The 23641-nt window shown below is 44.3% G+C and overlaps 1 protein-coding gene across 2 annotated transcripts; it reads left to right on the forward strand.

The window, feature by feature from the left end:
* Nucleotides 1-1231: 1231 nt before the first annotated feature.
* Nucleotides 1232-23229, forward strand: LOC311028626 (nuclear receptor-binding protein 2-like). Of its 2 annotated transcripts, none has more exons than XM_084033306.1 (18): nucleotides 1232-1518; nucleotides 17136-17258; nucleotides 17669-17770; nucleotides 17866-17955; nucleotides 18227-18267; nucleotides 18360-18454; nucleotides 18585-18608; nucleotides 18701-18787; nucleotides 19200-19255; nucleotides 19335-19430; nucleotides 19582-19714; nucleotides 19894-19996; nucleotides 20076-20126; nucleotides 20205-20340; nucleotides 20479-20553; nucleotides 20732-20795; nucleotides 20998-21053; nucleotides 21161-23229. In XM_084033306.1, the coding sequence occupies exons 1-18, from the start codon at nucleotides 1399-1401 to the stop codon at nucleotides 21245-21247; spliced, it is 1539 nt and encodes a 512-aa protein (XP_083889432.1). In that variant the 5' UTR covers nucleotides 1232-1398; the 3' UTR covers nucleotides 21248-23229. The 2 variants fall into 2 exon arrangements, with proteins under 2 accessions (XP_083889432.1, XP_083889433.1); XM_084033307.1 differs by having other exon boundaries at nucleotides 1233-1518; nucleotides 20479-20532.
* Nucleotides 23230-23641: the final 412 nt, after the last annotated feature.

The following is a 23641-nucleotide window of genomic DNA, read 5'->3' on the forward strand; positions in this document are numbered from 1 at the left end:
GCAAGTGAAAGTCAGTGTTTTGAATTACAATAAACCTGCCTGCTGTGTAATCTGGAATCAAATAAAAGCACATTTTCACAATGTATGAATGTGTTTTTCTTTTCTTTGTGTGCCACACGGAAATTTCCACATTGCGTATCAGCTGAACGGTCATCTACAGCAACGCAATATAAGATGAAATTATGTTGTTTGCTTATCATGTATAAGTCAGTTTGTGCAATTAACCAATCATCTTTATTTCTCTTCATTTCCATGAAATGCTGTGGAATTATCTACAATATATTTCTCAAACCATCAACCAGTGATCTAAAGAAGGCGGTTTGAGTTTCCAACTGCACTTCAAATAATAAAATAATGTTTTTAAGATCTCTTAATGTTAAAGGTTATTGCAACTGCAACCAGGCACCACAAGGTGTCGCACTAATGGCACTCTAGTCTGTCTCCTCACATGGCTCACCTTGCATGCACACACCTGTCTATGGTTACATAAAACACATGCACAAGAAACAAAAAAACGTTATTCTTCATGTAACTTAACTTTTAAGTGGTATCCTGATTCCTTTGATACTTTTTCTTTGAAAATAACCACGCTGTGTTTCTCTTTTCCTTCTCAAAAACGTCTCTTTAAACATTCACATATTGTATTTTATAGTGTGTTTATCTAAAAAAATAAATAATAATAAATGGTTGCAATGATGTGTGGATTTTTTTGTTTTCATCGCGTGGTTCCTACGTTGAAGTTCCTGTCGCGTGCTGCAGGAACGCTCGCGTCTCTCAGCTAAATGTGCAGTGCGCGCACACTCGTGGCTTTACGGTATTTGCGCAGCGTCGCGTCTGCCTGGGCGGCAGAGCTCGCGCGGCGGCGGCGGCGGTGGCTTCGGATCTAAACACTGAATGACGCGCGTGGAAGAGGGTCGAAGAACGAGCCCCCCTCCTCGTGAACGAGACGATACGCGAGGCGAGCGATGCACGCGGGGATCGAGCTTCACCGTCCGAGCTTCCGCTTCACCGGGATCACGCAGATAAGTCCGGAATCGTACGTTTCGCAACCTCGTTTTTTTTTTTCGCGCAGCCCGCGGGGCGCGTGAGAGTGTTGAATCCCGAATTGTCGCCCGCGCTGCTGGTCGTTAATAGAAGGAGGTGAAGGAGGAGCAAGATCAGTTTTCTCTGCAACATGTTCTGAGTGCCAAAGGGGGGCTGAGAGCGTCTGGGGCGGGAGGGGAGGAGAGGAGGGAGGGGGGGGGGTCCTTCACTGCGCAGACAAGCGGCGGACCGTTCTGCGCTTCCGCTCGTCTGATCCACAACAGGAGCGAGAGAGAGAGGGGGGAAGCAGGGAGGCGGAGAAGGTCTTCGGAGGGATTTACCGGGGGAATATCGGGGAATTATACGGCGTTAAAAATGACGATGTCCGTCCCGGAGAGGAAATCGGGATCGGAGGGAAAGGAGGAGGAGAGCGAGGATGAGAGCGAAATCCTGGAGGAGAGCCCGTGCGGCCGCTGGCAGAAACGGAAGGAGCAGGTTGGTCTGTTTTTTGTCTGGTGTGTAAATGTTTGTGTGTTAAACTAAATCTACTGTTTTTAAACGAGAAAGCCAATCATGTCGCCCCCCTGTGATCACGCTGGACATCCCCCCGTCACGCAATAAGTCAGGCCGAGGTGTGTTTTTGCACCATCTCCACCATAAATCTTAACGCGGTGACACATCCGTTGATCTGCTGAGCCCACGCGAAGCCTCCTTCAGCGCGACGGGAATACTTTGCTTTATTTCCAAACCCCACCGACTGACTGCTGCTGCTGCTGCTGCTGCCTTCTACGCGTCTTTTGTCTGCAGGATTTCTGCTCGGCGTCTCCAGACGTTGATGTTTTGCGGGGCACTTTGGTTCTTAATTGACGTCCGCGAGCTGTGGGCGTGTAAAACAAGTCCGACTACTTCATAAATAACGTGTCACGAGAAAGGAGGCTTTTTCTGTCTTTTGTTTTTGTTTGCAGAATTCAAAATGTGGTTTAAAAAAAGCCCAACTTCAACCACTTATAATTAGGAATCTTATTGTGTGTGTGTGTGTGTGTGTGTGTGTGTGTGTGTGTGTGTGTGTGTGTGTGTGTGTGTGTGTGTGTGTACTTTTGTTCCATAAAGTGGATATCAAGTTTGTTTTGACAGTTAAAATGACAAACCGATGATGATACATATTATGTTTCAATGAAAGAATTTGTTAGTTGCCTTTAAAACCAATACATTTTCTTATTGCTATTTTCTTTATTTTATTTTTCTTCAGTCATGTTTGGTCTATAAAACATCAGAAATATGTGAAAATGCAGAGAAATGATCAACGAGGCGAAGGTTCCTTCTTCAAAAATATAACAATATTACAAAACACTTAATGGATTATCAAATTAGATGCATTGATTTGATGATAACTAATTGTTTCAGCTGTTATTTGATTGACGTCACGTAGAAATGAGCCTCGGATGGATTTTGGAGAGAAGGAACAGTGTGGCGGTGGGCGTCGCCTCCACCGACGCCCCCCCAGATAAGGCTGAGCATTTATGCTGAAGGGTATCTCTGGAACACACACGCCGACCTCCTCTGAACGCCACCTGACCTCGCTGTCCGTTCTGTGCCATTGAGCGCTCAGACACACAGCCAGCCCCACCCGCACGGGTTTCCCACCCATTGATTACCCATCTGGGCCGCCACGTGTCCCCTGACCCCCCACGGAGAGAAAGTCCACATCGGAATATCTCGCCATCTCATCATTTGGATTATTTTTGAGATAACATTTTGCATGGAATCCTTAAAGCTTCCTTTTGTTGAACAAAATAGACGTATAAGTAAAGCGCCAACTAATTACTTTGATTCCATTGTTTCATTTGTCAACTTTATGACAATTTGGGTAATTGTTTGCCTATTAAATGTCCCAAAATAGCCCAAAACGGGCTTCATAAGTCTGTAAACGCCTAGATGACAACCATCAACAATCCAAAAATCAAAGATATTATGTTTACATTGTCAGAAAGCTGAGAAAAGCAGCAAATATTTGCCTTTTTACTTGAAATAACATTATAAAATGAATCAGTTATCACTGTTTTTATACATTAATCATCTGTTGATTGTTGGAAGCAGGATGAGATTTATTGCCAAGTACAAGGAATTTGCTTTGTTTGGTGCATAACAGCAATATGGTGAGAGAATTTTCAAAATAAAAGCATTCCAAATGTAGTCAGAAACAATATGGACACACGTGTTGCTTTCTTCTCTCCCCTGGCAGACCCGGGTCCGTCTGAGCGGCCGGCGTCGGGGGGTGCACATGAAACCTCAGTAAATAAGTCAGTGGGTGAAAGGTCAGAAAACACGCTGCCATATCTGTTATTCAGCTCCGGCATTACAATAAACACAGGCTGCAGTCACATGGGGCTGCTTTCTCAGGCGGTTTAACAAAGTCCGTTTTGGTATAGATTATTTATTTTAGAAATCAAAGCTATGTGAGCAACTGTAAAGACACAATTTCTTTGTGGTTTATTATTTAGATAATTAATGGTTCGGATGTTTGCGTCAAAAGAAATTAGTTACGCGTGAGATGCCCAAAGAAGCTGACATGAGACGTTGTTTTGTATTCCAGGACTAATAAGTTAAATTGGGTGGATAATTGTTGCACATCGTGTTGACATCCAAACCCGCTGCTCTCTTTGTCGACGTGACTGGCGGCACGTTTTCTCAGCTCTGTGCTTCCCAGAATGTGGACATTCAGGCTAACGCAGTGACTCACAACGTATCGCTGTTGAGACACGATTCTGACTGAAGCTGCTGTTTGTCAGAATGGAGAAAAAAAAATCCTGCAAGCGAAGAAATGTCGCACCGAATGTACAGAGGTCAGACACCGGGGGCTCTCAGGGGGAGGCTTTCAAACTATGAGGCAAAGAGGCTGCATGAGGTGAAAAAGAACGGTGATCGTCCATCAGTCAGATGTGAACACTTTCTGTACACTTAATGAACATTAACATTATTTCTATAAAGATGTCCACTGAGAAATCCTAGAAAATGATAGACAAGATTGATGCAAAACACACACTTTTTAGAGAAAAAAAAGAATTTATTTCATCACTTAAAGAACAAACTCATAGGACAAATAAAAAGAATTTGTATTTGTACTGCTATATATAATCTAATCAGGCCTTACAGTTGACACATGGGTGAGTCATGTTTCCAATTTTCATCAAAGGTATCAATTTCAGTTCTTAGTTAATGAGCTGTCTGACACAGTCCAGCCTGACCTGTAAGACCGGCTCTTTTTTATTATAGTCCAGACAGGAGATCACCACGGCGACGGCCACATTCCTGCACCTGCCCATCTGCTTATTTTTTTTTTAACAGATTGATAGAAGATTGTTCGCTGCTTTGACAGCTGCTCTACGAGGAAAGAGATCCACTTAGATTTCCCTGCAGGGGAAACGGAGAGCAGGGGACCGCCTGCTTTGATCCACCTGTTAACATGGTTTGCGCTGCCAGTCGTGGCCCCGCCTGCTGCTCGGGGGGGGGGGTCTTCTAGGAAACGCTCTTATGAAATGCAGAAGATCCAGGTCATTTTATAGCCAGAGGTCAAACCGTCTTGGCTTCATGCACCACGGAGCAACTTCCAGGTGCCTTCAACGGTGTGTCCAGTTCTCTTTTGTACGTCCATGACGTGAGAGGAGCGACTGGATGCCTGAGAAATAAACACCAGGACGACGCCATGCAACAGAATAGAGCTTCGTTAGAATGGTGTCTCTGTGGGGGGAATTAACCAGGTGAACATGCCCGTCTCCCGTGAGAATAGTAAAGACCTGCAGCTCCGCCTCCTCTGGGCACACGAGTGATTTAATGACGCTTTGTTATTTACCTGTGTGTGTGTGTGTGTGTGTGTGTGTGTGTGTGTGTGTGTGTGTGTGTGTGTGTGTGTGTGTGTGTGTGTGTGTGTGTGTGTGTGTGTGTGTGTGTGTGTGTGTGTGTGTGTGTGTGTGTGTGTGTGTGTGTGATGACCTGTATTTTACAGCCTGGGCGTCTCTGACCCAAACCTGTACTTACAGTACAGATTGCATGCTATTTTCTTCCGTGCTTTATGATAATTATTATTTATTCCTTTACAGCTCTCATTGTTAGTTTTCCTGCACGGCTCTGGGTTGGTGGGGGGTGAACTGAAATTGCAAATGAACGGTGTCACACTGTTGTTCTCCCTGAGCTTCTTTTTTTTTTATACTTTCTGGTGTTTATATGCGGCACCGTTGGATTGGAGGAGGCCTGTTTATACTAAACAGCAGCGAGCAGCACACGCATGAGGGTTTAAGGTGCTCTTGTTGTCGTTGCTCAGCATCGTTTATACGCTACTAGGAGCCTCCAGCTCGTGTCCACCCTCGGGGACACAACCACTGTTGTCATCGGCTGGTAATACTGAGTGCATTCCAGGAGTTAATTTGCTGTAGTTGACATCTAAGCGTTATTGCAGGTGAGCAGAGGAGGAGGAGGTTTTCCAGACGTTACCCTCCAGATTATTTAATTAAGAAAACCAGTGTAGTTTCTCTTTTTGATGAGTCTTGTCTGCACTTAATCAATCGTCCCCCACAGATACAGTATATCGTATACTTATTGCATTACCTCAATGTAATCACGTGTCCTTGAAAGACATAATTTGTTCCCTGACACTGCGACCACGTCATATTATACAAACCATAACCCGCTAAATAGGATTAACCATTAACATCAGCCTCTCAGCCGTCGTCGCGTGGAGGAAAGATGAGGAATTTCTCTCCAGCTTTGCCCAGCAAATAGCAGACGCGTCAACAAACGGAAGAAGACGTAAACGAGGGACGTTACTGATTAACCGCCAACGATAACATATTTTGGGGAGCGGCTTGTCACTGGAATGAGAATATCTGGTCCACCTTAAAGGTCAGCCCGCCTTAAGTGAGCCTGGGCCGAAGTCGATGCTAACTTTTGGGGCAAACCAGCAGTTTGCAATGTCTTGAGGAGTTGTAGCATTTCATTCAGCAGCAAATAAACTACACACACACACACACACACACACACACACACACACACACACACACACACACACACGCACACACACACACACTCTCACACACATGGTTGCCGGCCTTGTTTGTACTCTGCCGCTGGCGATTTAACCTGTTTTGGGTTGTTGTTGCGGCTTGTCAAGCCCTTGAACTACAGTGCCTTAATGGTTAATGAATCAATGAATGGAAACGATGCATAATTTAAAATAAGCTCTTAAAAAGCAGCTCTACGAATGTTTTATTAGTCGCATTCGACATGTTTTTTTCCATCTCAGGGATACTCAAACTTCTTCCTGAGAAACTGAAAGTGACTTTTTTTTAGTTTACAGTGCATCTATTCAGGAAATTGACGAAAGGGATTACCATAAATACTACCCCCTGAAAAGAAGAAGCTCTTGCTTTTTGGTTTACAGACTCAAATCCTGACATTTACACATTTCAGTCCATTATCTGATACGTTTTTTTCCCCCCAACTCCTTGTGTAGCCGTCCTGAAAATGTCACGTTTGGACGACAAATCCAAGTCGTTGTCCGGAGTGAAGTGCTGCCGTTGGATCACGTGATCTTGAGGGATCCTGTCACCTAGATGTGAAATGTGACCCCTCCGGCGGGGTCATCTGGTCCGATGGCATACAGAGGGAGGTATACTGTCAGCGTTTTCCACTCCAGCTGTGTGAAATGGAGCCACCCTGGTTTTCTGCCAGTCGGACGGGAACGCTGGCACGGAGAGGCATCCTCTAGGAATAGCTGACATGTCTGCGAGCTTTTCACGGAGCTGTCATAGTAGCTCACGCCCCATGACACGTAGGCCTGAATGAACGCCTCGCACGTACTCAAAAAATACTCGGCAAGATCGTTCAGAGACTCCGGTTCCCCAAAAAGACCAAAAACGACAAAAGACAAAGAACACATTTTACAAGGTTACATTTGAACACGTGGTAACATCTTCCAACAACTTCCACTGTATACTCATTTTTACTGAGCAGAGATTGAACGCATCACGACTCAACCTCCGTTCGTTAGCCGTTACTTAGCCAAGCAAGGCTTAGTCGTACACCGGCTGCTAACGGCTAACGTGAACTAGCTCTCCATGCTGATTTGATGTTCACAAAGTTGAATTGTAGTATCAGTTCACGTGACATCATCGTCTAGATATTTCCAGAAGAGCATCGGTGGGTATGAATATGACAACATTGTTGGTAAATGTCGATTCTGCAGACATTAAAAAGCATCTGTGTAGACCGACTATTGTGCATTAACAGTCCATGAGAAAGGAATCCATTGCAGAAGGAACATAAATAGGTAGTTTCCTACCTATATGCCAGTGGAAACACAACCAAAGGAATCTTCCTGTTCAGAGCTTTGTCTTGTGATTCTGATGCACTCGGTTATAATAAGAGATTTAGGCTCCATTTCCTGTCTTGTATCATGTGAGGCATCTGAGATTTAAAAGGCTTGTAGCACGGACCAAAGAGGCTGTAAATACACTAAAGGTGCACTTATGGTCAGGTTGCTGCTGTTATTGTTTTTCCCCTCGCCCTGCTTTTGAGGCCAAGGTCCTCCTCCTCCTCCTCCTCTTCATATTTGCGTTGTATGCGGCTTTCATCAAAGGACGTGTGTGCATATGAAACAATAAAAAAAATATTACACCAAGCCTTCTGTTCTCCGACCTCTACAAAACTCCATAAAGACGTGTTTTCACCACCAATAAAGGAGGGATGCCACCATGGTGGTTTCCTTATTCGCACCCTTCAAGGCTTCAAAGGGAGCTTTCCTCGTCTTGTTGACCAACTGATAGGAAAAAGTGTCGAGTCGTTCCTTTTCAGACAGACATTATCTTGACCTTTGAAGCCAAATACGGATATCTCTGTGTGTGCACATAAAAAGGGACGTAGCGAAGATTGGAGTGACATTTCACACATTCATGGTTAAAGTGTGAGTGTGCTTTTTTTCTCCTTTTTTTTAGACGTTTTTAATATTTATTTCTTATTTTCATGTAGATGTTATTCATTATTGTCTCTTTTTTCTTTGCTCTTTTTATTAGACTCCTACTCCTGTGTTTTCATACAGTAAAGGATTGTACAAGGATTATTTGGGTTGGAAGCCCCACTCCAGCGTTATTATAGGACCCACCCCACATTATAATTAATCTCCCCATGAATAACTAAGTGTACAAAGAATTTAAAATAGTGTACTCCAACTCTTCCCTTCTCTGAACCGCCCTCCTGCTAAATAGTTTTCATACACTCACTTTAGCGAAAAATATACTCATTTTATTTTCTAAATGCACCAAAATAAGTAATCATGTATCTGTCAATCAATGCGAACCGCTTCTCTTTGATGTGATGAAAATGAAATAACGTCTCGGTTTTCATCCCCTCCTGTTGTTGTCCCCGTGTGTCAAGTGCGACCTCATTTGCATTCAGAATTTGAATGTGTGTGTTGTTCGTGCGGCTTCGAGGGCGGCTGAAAGTAAAGCAGGTTACTCTCGTGCAGAATTAGAATTGCATCCCGGCAACCATCCATCAGGAAGATGGCTGATGAATTAAATATGTAACCAAATGCGGGGGGGTAAGGGTCGATCAGCTGTCAGCGAGGACACGGAGGTCACATCCTCTGCATTTCCTGTTTAGAAGGATAAAATGATAGCATCCGCATGTCGTTAATAAAAGGGCTCCTAACTGAACTCCCTGGATCATATTTGAATCTGCGGCCCCCGGTGATGGCTTACCATGTCTCTTGGACAGGTAGCTGAGTGTTGGATAAACAGATGCCCCCCCCTGCAAGTGGTGCTTTCACAGACACTCCTATTGAGCTTTGTCTATTGGGTTACATAAGCAACAGGCAGGAGGGGGGGGGGGGGGTAAAAGCAGCTTGCTGTCTCCATGCATGTCTGCCAACAGGCTTTTGTTTGAACGCGTGCTGGAGAGCCAGCTCAGGTTGACTCTCACTTTTCAGCCTGATCTCCCCCCCCTGGAAGATAAACCCACAGCATGATGGCAGCCACTCTTTCTGCCCCGTCGTCGTTTCTGCTTCCCTTCAGTCTCCGCATGAGGCTTCTTTTAACGAGCATATCGGCCACGTCGCTAATTGGCCTCCTATAAACGCAACAATAGCTGTGAGAGAGAGAAACTTCCACACCAACACCTCTTAACTGGTTTCTTCTGCTTTGACAACGCTGTGTTTTCTCGCATCCGCCCCCCCCCCCCCCCCCCCCCCCCCCCCCATGTAACGGCAATTATGGGGCTAATGTTAGCTCCAATGTGCACGTCGCCTCCGAGCCTTTAGCTGTTGCTAAATAGTAAGCCTTTGCACCGTTTGCCAAGTCTTTTTGAGCTTTTATCCTGACTCACCCCTTTTGCATGCTGGAAAGCTGGACTGAAGTAACCTCTGCTGTGGATGCAGAGGAAAGGAGGGGGGTTCGGTTGGAGCTCACATAACACGTTGCTCTTACGCTGGTTTGTAGTAGCAGTGAAGGAAGCAGTGTGTGTGGATTTACGAGCATGAATTGGGTAATCCAGTGGGCAGAAATTACCGCTTTATGGAGAACTTTAAGACCGGCGCGGACTCTGCCAAACCCTCACCGAGCTTCTCCAAGAACACAGTCGGTTGCACATGTTTTAAAGCAAACGGGACGGCGGCCAGTTTCGGGTCGGCTGCTAAAAAGATGTGTTTGCTCAAAGTTAGAAGCGGTGCTTGTATTCCAAGAACTGGACCGCTGGCACAAAAAAAAAAAAAAAAAAAGACCAATTGCAAAACACTCCATTCTTGTTTTGTCAACCTTTTTTTTCCTCTCTCTGAAAATCCGTTGTTTGGTGCCAAAATACTGGATGTGTGAGAGAGCGATTTTGTGGGTGAAACGAAGCGATCGGAGGCTCAGTTTGGGGCTTTGACAACCCGGTCCTATAATGTCCATCCCAGACCCCAAAACGCTTTAAACCTCGACCTTTAGTCGACGTCATCAAGCGCCAGAGTGCGAGGAGGTTACCAGCGCTCCCAAATATTCACTGAGGAATGAAACGCCACTTTGTGAAATCACAGACACCGCTGTGTAAAGTGCGAGGCTCCAATTAAACGTGTAAAGTGTAAGTGTTCCTTTTAACGAACGCTGGTGGAGCAAGAAGTGCGATAATTGCACTGAAACGTGGTGGAGCACCTCAAAAGTGCACTACTTGAGTAAAACCGCAGACTGATGGGAAGTTTGCGAAACAGCAGCCTCTTAATAACTTTCTTTTCTCACCGTGGGAAAAAGACCCGGAGCCGTCCTGGACTCGTGTCGGGGTCTGGGACCGGTTTAAAGAGCGTCTTCCTGTCCTAAACAAGGCGCCGCTCGGTGTTAATCACCCAGACGGCTTCTTGGTTCCTCACCGTGTGAATGTGACATGAATTGAGAGCATGGTGGGCGGCAATCAGTCAGTCCCCCCCCCCCCCCCAAAGAGAGGAGCCATTGATGTTTTATACAGATTTTTCTACAATGATGACTCAGCGCTTTTACAGGAACTGGAGCATTTCGAGGTAATGGCTGCGAGGTTATGTAAGGATGATCGGTGTGGAGGAAAGGTTTTCTCGTACGATCTCGGGACGACGTCTCTCCAGTTTCCAGTTTTCCAGTTTTCCTCCTCTTTTTCACACTTTCATGTTCATGTTCTTACAGATTTTTGCACCCATGGCGTGAAGATGTCATCGTCATGAACACGCCCACTCTGCGAAATCTCAGGTTAATGTCCAAAGGGTTCCAACATGTGCATTACACATCCACCCCAGCATGTCATGTTTTATTCCAGCATAAAAGTGAGTTTTTTTTTTAAACAAATGAGTATTTTATCCATTGAAGCCTGAATCATTTAAAGTTTTAAGGTGAAATGAAGCACAAATATGTGAAATCATTGGAATAACTCCCATCTGATACGAGTAGTATATCTTTGTTTATTAATGAAGCGGTGGCGCCTTAGTTGTGGTTGACCTTCCCTTCCCGCCTCCCAACTTCCACGAGAATGATTGGACGGCTGATGAATGACTGCTTTTCTGATAACTCCCCGAGATCGTTTGATAGGAAAAGCCAGACGGGAGTTTGCACTGTGGTGATAGCGGAGCGGAGCCCGATAGTAGTTTACGTCGCTGCATCGTGCAGTTTAACCTCTCGTGGTAGAGGGCGGCCAGGAGGTTGCTGAGCTGTGATATAACACGAGGTGGTATTTCTCCCACATAGGCCTTTTCTATTCTCTCTGAACTGTCAACTCATGCTAGTTTTTATCTCCGAGCAGAGATGCTGCTTCACACGTGTATCAGAGGAAACCAACTGCTCATATTTGACGATCTTAACAGACGGAGACGTATCTCACTCATGAATGAAACGTCTACTGAATGTCTTTTTGTCCCAACAGTGTCAGATTTGTGAACGGCAGGAACATTAATCTCTCTGTCCTCCTTTTACCCCGTAAGTGTTACAAATGTCATCTTATCGTCTTGAGGCCGAGCTTGAAATAAAGTAAACACCCCGTTGTAGATCTGCAGAATAAACCCCGGCCTTGTGCCGTTTCTTTCCACTCAACGCATGTTTGTTTGGTTGAAATAGACCCGTGTGTGTGTGTGTGTGTGTGTGTGTGTGTGTGTGTGTGTGTGTGTGTGTGTGTGTGTGTGTGTGTGTGTGTGTGTGTGTGTGTGTGTGTGGGGTTGTGTGTGTGTGTGTGTGTGTGTGTGTGTGTGTCTGTGTGTGTGTGTGGGGTTGTGTGTGTGTGTGTGTGTGTTGAAGGGCAGCCGGCCTTTCCAGCTCACTGATTAGCCGGCTCCAGGAAGGTTCAAGTTGGAAAACTGAACATATTTGTGAATGTCAGAGTCAACAAATCTTTTATTTTTGTTGATTTTTTTTATATTTGATCAGTTTAGGGTTATCAGAGTATTGAGGTTCAGTAAATAGAAAAATGTATATGGTATCGAAAAGGTTACAGTTTTATTATTATACTGAAGTCAAGTCGAGTATTGGAACATGTTTAATAATAATAATAATAATATATCCAGCTTCTTTTAAGTATTTGAATGTAAATATTTCGTTTTATCTCTAAAATAGTGATTCCCTAATGACAGTATTTGCCTGATTGATCAAAATTATGTTATTAGAAATAAATGACAATGTATGATACAGGAAATAGACTCATATATGTAAAAGCTTGTTTGATTAAAAGGAAAATCAGCCTTTTTTTTGGCAATATTTTGTTTTGACTCCCCTAATTATAAGCTGTTGAAAGCTAAATTATTAAGGCCTTCTTCCGGATTTGGTTGTGATAAAGTGCTGTTGAAAACCTAGACTCAAGGACCATCTAATCAACATCTCTTGCAGTGCAAATTGATAGGAAAACAACAGACACGTGCAGCAACATGTGATCAACATGCAGTCCCCACCCCCGTCCTGCAGGTGGACGTGACATGAAAGCCTCTATTCGATGGAAATCGCAGCTAAGGGGTTAAACGCATCCCGCGCCGCATCACGTCTCAGTCAGAGCCGCTTCTGTCTTCTTGCATGCAGCTGTGGGTTTTTGCCGTCTCTCCCCCGCTGGCCCTGTAAATCTGCAGCTTTGTCACGGTGACAATGGGAGCGAGGACGGCGTGGCTCGTGTAATCTCCAAGCCCGCGGTACAGCTTGAAACGCAGACTCAACTGCAACAAATAAAGTTTTTGCGAAGGCCTAGCAGTGTTTATCGTGTCCAGATGAAGATAAAGTATAGGGTTGATTCCCTTTGTTCGAGTGCTTTTTGCCAGAAGGACCAATTTGATTTTATCCAAAGCTTTTTATTAAAACCAATGGGATATATAATTCTGATTTTGCAGAGCTTCATGGAAGAAGACAGTTTTCTGAAGGAGCTCTTCCCTTTGTATCCATGTGCCCTCGCCGTCCTACAATCCTCTTAGTGAGGAACTCTGTGAGAAAATTAATAAGTGAGACGTGGCGGACGGCCGGTCTGTCTTATATCAGCTCATGAGGCCGTGTGACCTTGTGTGTCTTTTTGAAAGCCGCTGAACCGGTTTTGCCCCCAGAAGAGTCTGGATCCTGGCAGCAGTTTGATTGAGATAATGTTGGATATGAAAGGGCGTCCGGACAAGATTTCTGTCTCATGATTCATGAGACAGAAATCATAAGCTTCAGACAAAACCTTGCTTGTAGAGGATTGAGAGTTTCTGCTTGACGTTTCTTCGTGATTCATCCGAGACACTGACCTTGTGCTGCACACGTGCCACCCTTGGGCGACAGAGCGAGGGAGATGCTGACCCGACGGGGGCGAGTAGTGCGAGACTTTCGGCGTGTTCATCGTAAAGTCTGGTTTGCTTTGACGTTTGCTGGTTCGCACGACACAGCTGTTTGTGGATGGAAAGGCAAGAAGTTTGAATAAATGATCCAATTATATTGTTGCATCTTTCAGACAGGCCTTTGTGATATCTGCAAATATCATACAGTTGTCCAAACAATCAATATAATAACACATATATCTGGTATGTATATATAGCACATGCTTGAATCGAAGGGGGTGCATCTTTTCCCCCCTTATTCCCACATCCATGTCGTGCAGAGATATTTTTGCATTTTCCACGACATCTCAGTGCAAATCTTTGATCCTGCTCCTCTTTGATGCCAATCTCTGAGCGAGACAAAGCAACAGAACCGTAACAAGCACGCACTCATTTCCATACAGCGCAGACGTCTAGCAAGTATCTAGGACTTGGGTGTATCCTGCTCGGGATCCGCTTATGAAATATTAACGCGGCCTTGTCGCGGTGTGAGGTGTAGGGCGAGACGCTGACGTCTGGGGAGACAAGAAGCGCTTTCTCACTGTAAAGCTCGGACCCACACACGGACCCCAGACAAAGGCGCTCTTTCATGTGAGATGCCTCTGCGGGGAGAATCATGCTGACAGAGCTGCCGTACTCGAGTTCAGTCGTCGCCGCCGACTGTAAAAGAACCCACTCTGATTTTCTGGGCAGTGAAGCTGTCGCTGCAAACGGTCCGAGCCAACGGAGATCTGCTCTTTCCTCCACTTGGCGAGTGTGGAAAAAGCAATTTAACTGTGCACAGATAGCAGGGCGTGTCCGTCAACGGACAGGACACACGCTGGGTACTGAATTACACAATACCACCCCAAAGCACCAAAAAACACATTGTTTTTTTCTTTAAATTAAGCATGTTTCTGTTCAACAGGCGGTTGTGGGATGAGGGGTTTTGTTCAGTGGTTATATGAGACTGGAAAACGTCATCGAGCTGACTCGTCCACCTTTTACAGCTTTGTTGTTTACCCACACAACCGTGACCAGTTGGACCGATCCAGTGGAAAAATCCCCATTGGCTGTTTGTCTAAGTGTTGCTAACTTCCACGGTTGGTCTACGAAAACGCCTCATTCCTGCAGCGCGCTATAAACTGGGGGGGAAAGGAGCATGCAACAATATGTGGAAATGTACAACCATCTGTCCCTGTCTTCAAAAACAGGTGGATTGTGGGTCGTTTTTAATGGGTTGACTTACCTTAGCTTAAGGTTTAAATAGGAGCTGTGTTCACTGAATATCATTGAATAAGACGCAGAAGTGACATTCGAACTGGTGTAGTTTCTGTGTCGTTTCCGTGCTCCGGGGGAAATGAAAGGGAATGTTGTGAGAAATGTGCAGTGAGGTAACGACGGCGCCGAACCGTCCAGTTTTCCCCCGACTCACGTGTGGAGTCGACGCACATCAGGACAGAAGTTGTTTTGACACGAACACACGATCCCTCAAATCCATTTTCCACGCCCTCGACCCCGACTCCCCACCGAGCAGCCAATCGCGGCCGAGCATCCAGTGTGCTGTTTACGAGTCTCACGCTACCGCGACCGAGCAACATACCCGCTAAACCCCTGGGATGTGGACGTTGGGGACAGAGGGGCCGAGTGTTTCTCCACATGTAGAGAAAATAAACACATAAACCCTGACGCCAGAGACTGACACGACTCCCTCCTGATCGCTTATTGGAGCAAAGGAATTCCCTTTTCCTGTCAGCCAGTCAGAGGTGTGCCAGCTCTGTAATGCCAGTAATCAGATTATCATCTCTCGTAGAGGGATAGTAGTGAGATTATATGTCATGCCTCTCCTGCGAAGAGCTTTATGCTGCACCGTGCTGCAGGTTGAGCAATAAACGGCAACATGTGGTGCAACGTTTCTTTCCCTTTTGAGATGATGTCATGAAGAATATCCCAATATTTATCGCAGCCTTTTGTGGTCGCTGTGATTGCTGTTTGTCTTCTGCTTGTTTTGGGTCGTTTAACAAACCACTTTCTGTTGAAGTGCATACAAAGAGGGGTTTAAAAAAAACAAACATTTTAGCTCCATTCATCACCCAGCGTGAAAAGATGATGTCATGGCGCGTGGTACAAGTGGGGCTCTGTAGAACATATCAATGGTTAGCATTTAGCAGTAGGTGGAGAGAGAGAACCTTACATTTCATCAAGCTCAGTGTCTGTTCTCAGTTACTTTACGGCGACCGCTGATTTATAGCGTTCTGTTTGTGCCATCAATTATTCTATGTTCTCTATAACTAGAGCAGAGATCTTCAACAGGGGGTCCGCAGAGTTACAGCAGGGGGTCCCAAGCTTTATTTCTTCAAAAAATGTCCAAAAATACACATTAATGTGGATACAACCTATAAGCAAATATAAATCTTCCTATTTATTCAATGTTATGAGGTGAAATTGTGACGTAGAAATGCCGATATAGAAAAAAATCTGCCACCAATTATTATTTTATCAGCTTAGCATTGTAAACATATATGCAAAGTACTTTTATACCTGCTGCTATAAGCTGCACTACACATACACAGACACAAAAACGTTGACGACCTCTGAACCAGAGAGCTAATGCTTCAATCCTCTTTAGGGAATCTCAAAGAGGTCAGAGGTCAGGATCCTAATTAAATGTGGTTACATTTTTACCAACCTTGGCCAGAACACAGTGGAAAGGTAAAAAAAAAACATAACGAAATCTCTGAAATCCTGCGACACTCTACTGGGCCGAGTGTTTGAAAGCGCCTTCCTCTGGAAATGACAACAGTTTCACAAGGATGAGTAGGACTTGAGGTGTCTTGTGTCATGGTTATTAGTAATGCACTTACTCCACCGCTGCTTCATAAAAGCAGGAGGAGGTAACGTCAGGTCAGCCTAGCTGAGGCAGCAATATCCGGTGATGAGCACTCTTCAGCCGTTTGCCGCTCTTGCAAAACACCCGTGGAGCCCCGGGGCCGTCTGCGTCTGCCAGATTATAGACCGAGCCGCCGCCTCTTCACTCCACTCTGCTTCCTTCCTTTTTTCTTTTTTTCTTCTTCTTGGATCTCCAACTCCTCCATCTTGTGTCCCGTGTCTCATCTCTCTAAATCCCTCTTCCCACAATCCCCCTCACTTCTCCGTCTCCTGCTAATCCATCTCTTCCCCTCGTTGCACAAGCTGCTGCTCATCCTGTCGCCCCTCTTCGCTCTTCATCGCCACGTCGTAGCCGGCTGCCAACGTTTAACACCGCCTCGGTACACCGGGAAAAATAAGACTCATCCAACCTGAACTGCGTGGCAATTTGAATAGAAACGATGGCTCATAGAAGGCACCGTCCCAGATTCATCTTTTTTATTAATGGAGCTGCCACTGTTGGATCCCTGTGAATGGATTATATGGCGCTTTTAGCCGATATTACAGCCACAGCAGGGGTGACGACTAATCATTTTAGGCATGCTTTTTGTTGTTGTGTCCGCGTTGCCCTCCGTAATGCTCCACTGCTTTGGTTTGCTCTCACCTCGCTTAAAGATTCATCACCAAACAGCAGTTAGAGATGAGCTGGTTAACACGGCATCTAAAGAGCCAGATGTACCGCTTAAATGACTGAGAATATTAAACCACGACAACAAATGATTTTGAGAGATTGGCAACCAATTCTTGGCCTTTTTAACATAATGAATACATAATAAAACGGCACAATTTGGTCAATTGCGTCGTCGTTTTAACTAAAACCATATTTTCAGTTTCAGCAACTAAAAGCTGGGGCCTGCTAGTTATGCTAATTCCTGTTGTGTGTGTTCCTGTCTGCCCCCTGCAGGTGAGCCAAGGTAATGTCCCAGGTGTGGAAAGTGCCTCTCTGGCCATGGACACGGAGGAGGGCGTGGAGGTGGTCTGGAACGAGGTGCTCTTCTCCGACAAGAAAGTCTTCAAAGCACAGGAGGTATTGTGGTTCTTGTTCTCCACAGATGGACCGTTTATTTTACTCAGGCAACAACATTGAAAACAGAATATGAAAACGATTTCTACACTTCCTCCAGCATTAGTTTCTTCCCCAAAACCATGCTTGCATGTTTGTAATTTAGAGTTGGAGATATTTTATGATTATATTTGTTGGTGTATCTTGTATATATTTTTTAAATCGTGAAAAAAAAAAGGCCCATCACAAGCTCTCGGTGTCTAAATTGATTGAGATGATTAATCTAGAAGCAAATATTTTGACAAATTTAGCATTTTTGCTTTAAAAAAATATCCTCCGATTAATTTAATGATCATGTAATCAAATAATAGTTTTATTGGCAAAGGCCAAGGAATTCAAGGATTTCCATGATGCGAAGATGTTTGTCTTTTTAGGAGAAGATCAAGGAGATGTTTGAGAACCTGATGCAGGTCGAACACCCCAACATTGTCAAGTTCCACAAGTACTGGCTGGACATGAAAGAGAGTCAGGCACGGGTGAGATTTCTTCTTATTTCTTCTCTGTTCTTCTCTTTCCCTTCCTTTTATTCTACACACACACACTTTAACACAGCTTCATGTGTGGCCCGCAGGTTATATTCATCACAGAGTACATGTCGTCAGGCAGCCTCAAGCAGTTTCTGAAGAAAACGAAGAAGAACCACAAGACTATGAATGTGAAGGTCAGTGTTTTCTGGTCACATGTCCCCTGGTGGTGGCTCATAGTACTGCAGTCCAATCACTATTCAGATCCATATATCCTGCAGGATAAGAGGTGATGTAACAGGACACCCTGGTGGCTCAGACGTATATCTTCTCATCTGCCTTTTTCCCCTCCATTCTATAATAACGTAGTAGCAGTGCTATCTTTGCTATTCGCCACATATATTCCTGAGAATGAGGGAGAGATTTGTGTTTAGAGGATTCATGTTGCTCTGTTGCGCTATATTTTAGGCCTGGAAGAGATGGTGCACCCAGATTCTCTCTGCCCTCAGGTACTGATTTCTTCCCCAGGATTTTAACACGAGAGATTTTTCTATAATCACAGCCATCGCATTAACCGGACACTTTTATTGTTTGCTGGCAGTTATCTGCACTCTTGTGAGCCGCCGATAATTCACGGCAACCTGACGTGCGACACCATCTTCATTCAGCACAACGGCCTCATCAAGATCGGCTCAGGTCTGCTCCCCGCGGGGCTTTTTATGTTACTACAACCAGCATAGGCCGCCCATATCGTAACCTCAGAGTGTGCATTGCTGGATTTACTCAATTCAGAATAAATCAATAATGCTTAATTCTCTTTCCGCAGTGTGGCATCGGCTTTTTGTCAATGGTAAGATCATTTCGTAGATTATGTTTTTTTGTCATATCTGTTATCTGTTTGTAATCTAATGCATGTATACTATCTGTGTCTTCTCTGACCAGTATTTCCAGATGCCAGCGTCCACAGTAAAGCGAGGCAACATCGCGACGAGCAGAGGAATCTTCATTTTTTTGCTCCAGAATGTGGATGTAAGTGTGATGGAGGAAAGTTTGTGTGTGGCTCGTTTTCTCTTCATTCATTCTTAGCCAAATGATTCAACTCCTTCGTCAAAACACTGCAAGTTAGCCCCCATACTTCCATATTATCCTCTTCCTACTGCAAAACCAAAATGTTTCGTTGACAGTGTAGATTCTTCCAGCAGAGAATTGTGGGAAGTCTATGACCTTTTAGCTGTAATTGTAGCAGATGAGGGATAACGAGCATCTAATTATTGGAGCCACAGTGAAAGCCACAAAACACTCGCATTATTCCACTCAGACATTTAATTTGATGTTGTGTGCTGCTTTTAGAGCTGCCAAAACACAGACTGGCAAATTATTAGATCGCAATAAGGTATTTTGAAGTTTCCTCCTGTGTCTCACCTCCTTTTCTCTATTTTAGCGGGCGAAGATGACTATGCCATAGACATTTTCTCCTTTGGTATCTGTGCCCTCGAGGTGAGATGAACAGATTGGTTAATCTTCCCTCGGCGTGCGTTTGTGTGCGATTGTGTTAACGGATTACTTGCACCCCTAGATGGCGGTACTGGAGATCCAGGCCAACGGAGATACTGCTGTGTCCAAGGAGGCCATCGTCAACGCAGGCCAATCTCTGGAAGACCCTCCCATGAGAGTGAGTCTCAAAAAATACCTCATGTCGTGGCGATAAAGACAACACTTCACTATTGAGACTTTGTGCAGTTTGAGAGCGAGTGTTTCAGGAACACGCCATGATGCTGGCTAACTCATTAGCGTTGGACTCAGTGTGTCGTTGCTTCCTGCAGGAGTTCACCCAGTCCTGTTTGCGTCACGAAGCCAAGCTCCGTCCCACAGCTCACGACCTGCTGTTCCACCGAGTCTTGTTCGAGGTCCACTCCCTCAAACTGCTCGCCGCCCACTGCCTCATCAACAACCAGTGTGAGTTTCTCTCCTCCGCACGCCAAGCTTACCAAACCACAGCCTCCTCTTTCATTTACCTGCATGCAGCAGAAGAATTTCCAAAGTGTTTGGATTGAACTTAAAAGTGTGTTTCAAGGTTTTGACCAGTTTAGGAGCCGGTTGTTAAAGATGACTAATGTCCAGACTTGCATCTACAGACTTGCTTCCAGAAAACTGCGTCGAGGAGAAAACCAAGTCCTTCGACCCCAACGCTGTCATGGCGGAGATCAAACACGAGGACAGACAGGGAGTGCAGCTCAAGTAAAATCCCAGACACCCCTCACACATTTGGCTGTTTGTCTTGAACGGAGCTCACTCTGCTCCTCTGTGTGTTACTTAGATATTCCCACGTGTCCCCGTTGGAACTGGACAAGTTCCTGGAGGACGTCAAGTAAGTAGAGGACTCGTTGTGTGTCGGCGATGTGATCGCAGCATGAAGTACAGCGTGTTGTCCTTTCTCCCTCTTCAGGAATGGGATCTACCCTTTGATGAACTTCGCCTCATCTCGGCCTCACCCCGTCCCTCGGGCCCTCTCCTTGTCTCAGGAGCAGGTCGAGATGGTCAAGACGCCGACTCCTGAACCCCAGGAGACGGAAACAAGAAAGGTGGGTCTGTCGTAAAAATGTCCCTGGAGGAGTAAAATGTTTCCAGTCCACTTTCTGCAATATGTAAATAATTAGAAGATTTTGGAGACAACTTTCGCCATTTTGCTCTTACACCTCTTCCCTCTGTTGGTGTTGTAGGTTGTTCAGATGCACTGTAATTTGGAGTCAAATGAAGAAGGGACCAAAACTCATGTGAGTCATACGGTATTACAGGTACTTTGCCCATTTTAGTATAAACTCTTTTGCTGGGCTCCTTAGCAACACAACCATTTTAAGTGAGATTCTTCATGCAGCTCTGCACCAACATTTATTGTCGAGGTTCAGTCGGTTTTGGTGGATGAACAAGAATCCAGCTTGATTTTTTAAATTTGACCTTTTGATCTCTCCCCAGCTCTCTTTGTTTCTGAAGATGGATGACAAACTTCATCGGCAGCTCAGCTGTGACATCCTTCCAAGTACGTTGATCACATCTTGTCTGCAAATCCCATGAAAAGACCAAAACCCCCAAAGCATCAGTCTGTCTCTCCGGTGTTTGTTTTGTTTTTTATATATTTGTTGACCATGAGGAAAATAGAGAAAATCACCTTAAACAACTGATTTTTAGGATCATTTTCACAAAGATTTTTGTAACGGAAATATTTCATGTGAAACTTTCAGCTGACACCTCCAAAGACCTTGCCAATGAACTTGTTCACTACGCCTTCATAAACGAGGTAGATAAGCTTCTTTATCTTTTTTCATAATTCATCATAAATGTTTCTTACTGGCCAAGCAAAACAGGATCTCGTAGCTGGTCTTAAAAATGTCCTGTGCTGTGTAGGAGGACAGTGAGAAGGTAGCAGGTTTCCTGGAGGATGCCTTGAGCCGACACCGGGTCCGAGGGCTCGCCACCGGGAGCACACAATGAGGAAGGGGGGGACGCATCAGCAGCCGACCCGGACGGAGGAGCTCGGGCGAGAAAAGGGAGAGGGCGGCGGATCACACAGCCGGGGAACGGAGGGAACTGACCCAGCTGGAGATTAAAAAATGGGTCAAATACAGAAGGATGCTGGGCCTTGACAGTCAGTAAATGAACCCAGGGAGAAAGCGAGAACGCCAGCGCTGAGAGAGGAACCAAAGGCACCTCTGGTTGGAGCGCTGAAGGCATCATGGCTGTGATCAGCAATCCCACAAAGCAGTGGATGATTGACAAACTCCCTGCCTAAAAAGGGCTATCACGCCTTAACTTGACAGCTTTTCCATATTGCCACTATTCAGAACGGACATGTTTTCCACACCAATGCGACCGCTATGTTTTTCAGAAGGACGTTTTATTGCTCATAAGCCTCGTTTGCACTCCAGTGTTCACTTTGATTGGTTATTACTGACTTTGAATTGTAAATTTGCTAAAGCCTCTCTCTCTCCCTCACAAGGCCTCAGTTTATGACAGTTTCAGGAATGTAATATTCCGTCCAACATGCACTGTTAATACTCATTCAGTTGACTTATTTATTTATGTTTAACTGTGAACAATAGAAGCTTTGCACAAACCTGGGTTTTTTTTCCGCTGTTTTATTTTTTTGCCGTGTCAAAGTGAACAAACTCACTGCACTCTTGGGTTTAAAGGCTTCTTCTCCCACAGCTAATCACATCCATGCCTCAGTGTCGTGACGAGCAATGAGATGATGCCTGTCTATTAGCCTGTCGTGCTCTTAAGGGTTTTCCCTGTGAAAGCCAAAGACTTGCAAAGTGCCTGATATGGCAATGTACAAAATGTCCTAATGAAAGTGCACCGTGCCCAACTTAGTAATTTGGAATTTCACTCTTTAGTTGTAAAATCAGATGCGTTGATTCGTACTTCTACCCGTCTACAAAAATTGGAATACATCATGGGAAGCTTGTGGAGTAAAATCGTAGTCCTATATAAATGGGAGGAAGGGTGATGATCATGTGATCTTAAGACTTGTTAATAAAAATTGCCATATTGTTAATAAATATTATTGCTATACCTATTTTGTCTGTATTTCCCAAACCATCCGAGGATGTTGTCCAACACCGAACTTGTCTTTAGTGGCAAGAGGTGTTTTTTTAAAAGAATCTACCCCAAAATCTTCAAGAATGTATGGTTTTAGCATTTATGTCTTTTACATAATCAATAATAATGCTTACTTCTGGAGGTTGTGCAGTCCACACATAAAAAAAAATAGAATACACTCTTTCAGCTCGGCCAGATTTTCCTGTCAAGAATGCAGTCTGGTGTATTTTTCTTTTACAAAACTGGTCAGTTAAAAAAACAAAAACAAAAAAAACAACAGTGAATTGTGTGCTCTTCTGCAGTGTCCTCTGGTTATTCAGACTCACTTAGCTCTGCTTCATTTGTTTCCCCGGGTCTGTAAGCTCATGGTTTCATATACACTGCTGTACAGTCATTACTTACATGAATTACTTACTCTACTCTGTGTCAAGCATTCTTATCAGTGTGTCTTTGAAGACAGGGGTCCTGGATTTGCCCTGACATTCTTTGATTATGGGCCGTGGTGTATATATTTGTTTGTGGCTATAAAAGGGGTTTACTTTTAGACAGAATGTCAATGCGAAGAAGTGCCACTATCGCTCTCCTTTGATCTAGTAAGCTGCATGCCTCAATAGCCTGCAACCATTCAAAACTTTGCATTTTGCCTTTGTTGGTCACAGTTCAGTTCCAGAGGGGACCTGACCAAGAAAATGAATGTTTAGACTGTGCAAACATGAAAAAGAAAAACATCCATATCAGTCTTATTTTATGTCCAATTACTTATTTCCCCCCTGAACCTGTTGAATAAAACTTGCCTTTGGATGTGTTCTACTTAAACATTTGTTAACTATTGTAGCTACTGCAATTAAATACATGACAATAAACAATATGTGACATGTTGGCTATGTCTGAAATTATTTTGGATTCATTGATTTACAATTTGATGTTGATTATTGTGAGATCACCACTATGAGACATAGGCTATCCCAGTATGCTTTGAGTATATTTTGATGTTGACATTAACACATTTTCTAAAGCAATAACTAATTTCAAGAAAGTATTGATTTTTATTTAGGCAACTTAAGTTTATTGGTAATAATGATAGCAAAGTGTATCAAATGCATATTACTCACTGTATATTGTTGACAAATTTAGCAAATAAACAGTTTTTTTTTTTTTTTTTGGTGCACATGCTTAAGTTTGGAGGTAGGTAAGAAATAAATACTCTTTTGTTTCTGTGAGGTAACATACACAGCATTTATCATTCATCAAATAAACCAAATATAATTAAATAATGTTTGGTTAACA

The sequence above is a fragment of the Eutrigla gurnardus genome (genome assembly GCF_963514095.1).
Source record: "Eutrigla gurnardus genome assembly, chromosome: 18".
In the NCBI taxonomy this organism is placed as follows: domain Eukaryota; kingdom Metazoa; phylum Chordata; class Actinopteri; order Perciformes; family Triglidae; genus Eutrigla; species Eutrigla gurnardus.

Bases quoted from the DNA above. Each gene is read 5' to 3' on its own strand.
- LOC311028626 (XM_084033306.1), top strand. From the start codon at position 1,399: ATGACGATGTCCGTCCCGGAGAGGAAATCGGGATCGGAGGGAAAGGAG. The intron at 18,788-19,199 runs GTAAGTGTGATG...TCTCTATTTTAG, and splicing joins TTTTGCTCCAGAATGTGGAT to CGGGCGAAGATGACTATGCC. The intron at 20,341-20,478 runs GTGGGTCTGTCG...TTGGTGTTGTAG, and splicing joins AGGAGACGGAAACAAGAAAG to GTTGTTCAGATGCACTGTAA.